General features: G+C 37.7%; 1 protein-coding gene across 1 annotated transcript in view; it reads left to right on the top strand.

The window, feature by feature from the left end:
* Nucleotides 1–2840, top strand: part of ADAM28 (ADAM metallopeptidase domain 28) — a 40278-nt gene that overhangs the window by 11009 nt on the left and 26429 nt on the right. Inside the window, exons 6-7 of the mRNA XM_004685224.2 lie at nt 315–504; nt 771–827. Coding sequence (XP_004685281.1) covers nt 315–504; nt 771–827 — 247 coding nt within the window. The remainder of the gene's footprint in view (nt 1–314; nt 505–770; nt 828–2840) is intronic.

Genomic DNA, 2840 nt, shown 5'->3' with positions numbered 1-2840 from the left:
TTTTCAGTGCACCTTACAGTAGACACAGCATGGGGATGGGAAGAACATAGAGTCAGGAAATTTCCATTGTAGTGTTAGTTCCAAAACAATTAACAATATGATATTTCAGGAGTCACTTCTCCCAATAGATCCTTTCCTCAGAAAGAAAATGAGTACAGTTAATCTCTAAGGGTATCTTCAGCTATATTGCCATACTGTATTCTCCTGCCATGAACTTGAAATGTTTGGCAATGATGCCTTTTTGTGATCCACATGTCTTTGGAAATGAAATGCAGGAATAACTTCTAAGAAGCCTGCATTCTTATATTTTTTAGGGGCTACTTCAGTCAGGGAGATCAAAGGTACTTCATTGAACCATTAGGTCCCACAAATCAGGAAGAACAGGAACATGCACTCTTCAAGTATGATCCCGAGGAAAGTACCAACAGCACCTGTGGGGTGGATGACAAGTTATGGACACCTGGATCTCGGCGGAATGTGATTGCACCTGCCACCAACCTGATAGTATGTACACCTTTATTTTTCACTTGCAGTGATCTCAGGGGTCCTATCCTGGATGACCAGAGTTTCAAATGTAGCTGCTGCATTTGGCTGAACTTTGAAGTCATTTTTTAAAAACTAACAGCCTATAGAGCTTGTATATCAAATATACAATAGCAAGTATACAAAAACTTGTATATCAAATACATATTTATTAAGTACTTCATCTGTTAGTAGCAACAATGTGTAAACAGTAAAAAGAAGTATCAGGTATAATGTTTATCCTCTAGAAACCGGCAACTTTCTACACATACCACAGTGTTCGTGATATACAACATGGAACAAAGGTATAAATTACTGTTGTAACTTTGGAATAAACTTTCTTGCTATCTTTACCAAGGAGCTTAACAAACCTGTCTTTAAGTCCTGCGAACCTGCTGGGGATGTAGTTTCAAGCAAAATAAAAACAACCTGCCCAAAGGAACTTAGAATATACATTTTACATGCACAGTTCTGCTTCTAGTCATAGAAGAAAAATGAATGTGGCCTGTGTTTGAAGCCACAAAGTACATATAAAAAAAAGCCTTTTTCATTATTACTTTTATTTCCTTTAGAATGCATTTCATATTCAAATCTTTTCTAAATGTTCTTAGAATCCGTAAACACTGGGCAGATTGCCCAGAGTATAATAAAATAATAAAATCTCCAGATTGCCCAGAGTATAATAAAAGAATAAAATCTCCATTGGATTAAATATGTTGTGGATTTAAATTCTGTCAGACATATCTGGGAACCCTGAAGAATTGCTGTTAACCATGCGAATGTTGCTCTCCTGGTTAGCATGGCACAGACCACTGGACTCTCTGCCTCTCTCTTTGGTAACCACGTGCAAATGGCCTTGCTTTCATGGTACCCTGTTATATATTTTTTTCTTTATTTGCCTCCTTCTTCTAACCAACTAGTGCAACTCCTTCCCATTTACTTTCACTCCTCTGGTTGAAGGGTAAATCTTTGTGCATTGCATACAGCTTACACCGGGGTCTTCTTGCCTCCTCTACACTCTAGGTAATCTCATCCTGACCTGTTTAAATAGAAACTCTGCTCTAATTATTCTCAAATGGATATTTCTGACTTTGGCCTTTCTTCTAAGGTTCAGAAACTACTTATCTCAGGCATTCACTCAAATGTCTAGTACCATGAACTTATTGTGGTCAACATAGACACTCATTTCCAAACCCCAAAGAAGATCTGCATCTCCCTGATTCGCCCCCATATTGGTTAGCAGTGTCACCCCAAGAAGATCTGCATCTCCCTGATTCACCCCCATATTGGTTAGCAGTGTCACCAGCCATGATTTGTTCAAGCCCAAAACTCAAACCAATGCCAAAGGACATCATGAGTCTCACGGTAACCACGGAAGTGCCTCTGCCCATTTTATCTTTGCTGATTCTGCCTCAGCAGAATTCACCCCTACAACAGGCAGGGCAATTCCTTTATTGTAAATCACATCATGTCACTTTTAAGTTTAAAATCTAATGAGCTCTTAGAGCACTTTGTATAAAGTCTAAAATAACTGATCAAAACTGACAAACTTCTTAGGGTCTCATCAAACTCTTAATGTTATGGAATACTGTAATATTGAGTTGTCAACAAGGAGTTATTACAGATGGTTAGGGAAATCTCTATAAAGAGTTGGCCCTGAAGCAGACATATTAGTGGAAATGAGAAGTCAGGTAGGAAAGAAGAAATTGCTTATGTGTAAAATTTGTGTGTGTCTGTGTGTGTGTGTGTGTGTTTATATAAATTATCTATTAACTATGTTTATAATCAGGTGCATTATGTTACAGGAAATAAACAGGAAAAATATTATTTACTTGCTAAATGAAAGCATGTCTAGAAGTGCAACATAATGAACTTTAACACTTTATTATTTAAATCAAATAATATATATGTAACTTTCCAACAGGACAATTTGCTATGAAACATAGGGGTTATTTTGGTTTGGTTTTGGGGAGAAATGAATAGAGAAAAAAGATACTGGAATGTGGGTAAGAACTCTAGCTCTGTTGAGGAGCAGAAAGCAGAGGGGATGTGGTTGTAAGCATTATGCCATGGGTAAAAAAAGAGGGCACTTTGTGGGTAGGAACAAGGGTTTGCTTCAAAAAACAGGGGCTGCTGAGGTCAAAGTCTGTCTATCTCACTAATGGCCAGTGAGAAATGTCCACAGCTCAAAAGCCCAGAGACTTTCTATCTACTTCCAGTTTGCCCAATGATTAGCTATTAATCATTTTAGCTTTGGTAATATGGAGCCAGATTAGAGTAACACAGGTTTCATTCTAGTTCTAACATGATGAACCATG

This window comes from Condylura cristata, unplaced genomic scaffold (genome assembly GCF_000260355.1).
Source record: "Condylura cristata isolate star-nosed mole 26May11 unplaced genomic scaffold, ConCri1.0 scaffold00018, whole genome shotgun sequence".
Lineage (NCBI taxonomy): Eukaryota > Metazoa > Chordata > Mammalia > Eulipotyphla > Talpidae > Condylura > Condylura cristata.
The sequence above is the reverse complement of the archived record's forward strand: the minus strand, read 5'-3'. Positions and strand labels throughout refer to the sequence as shown.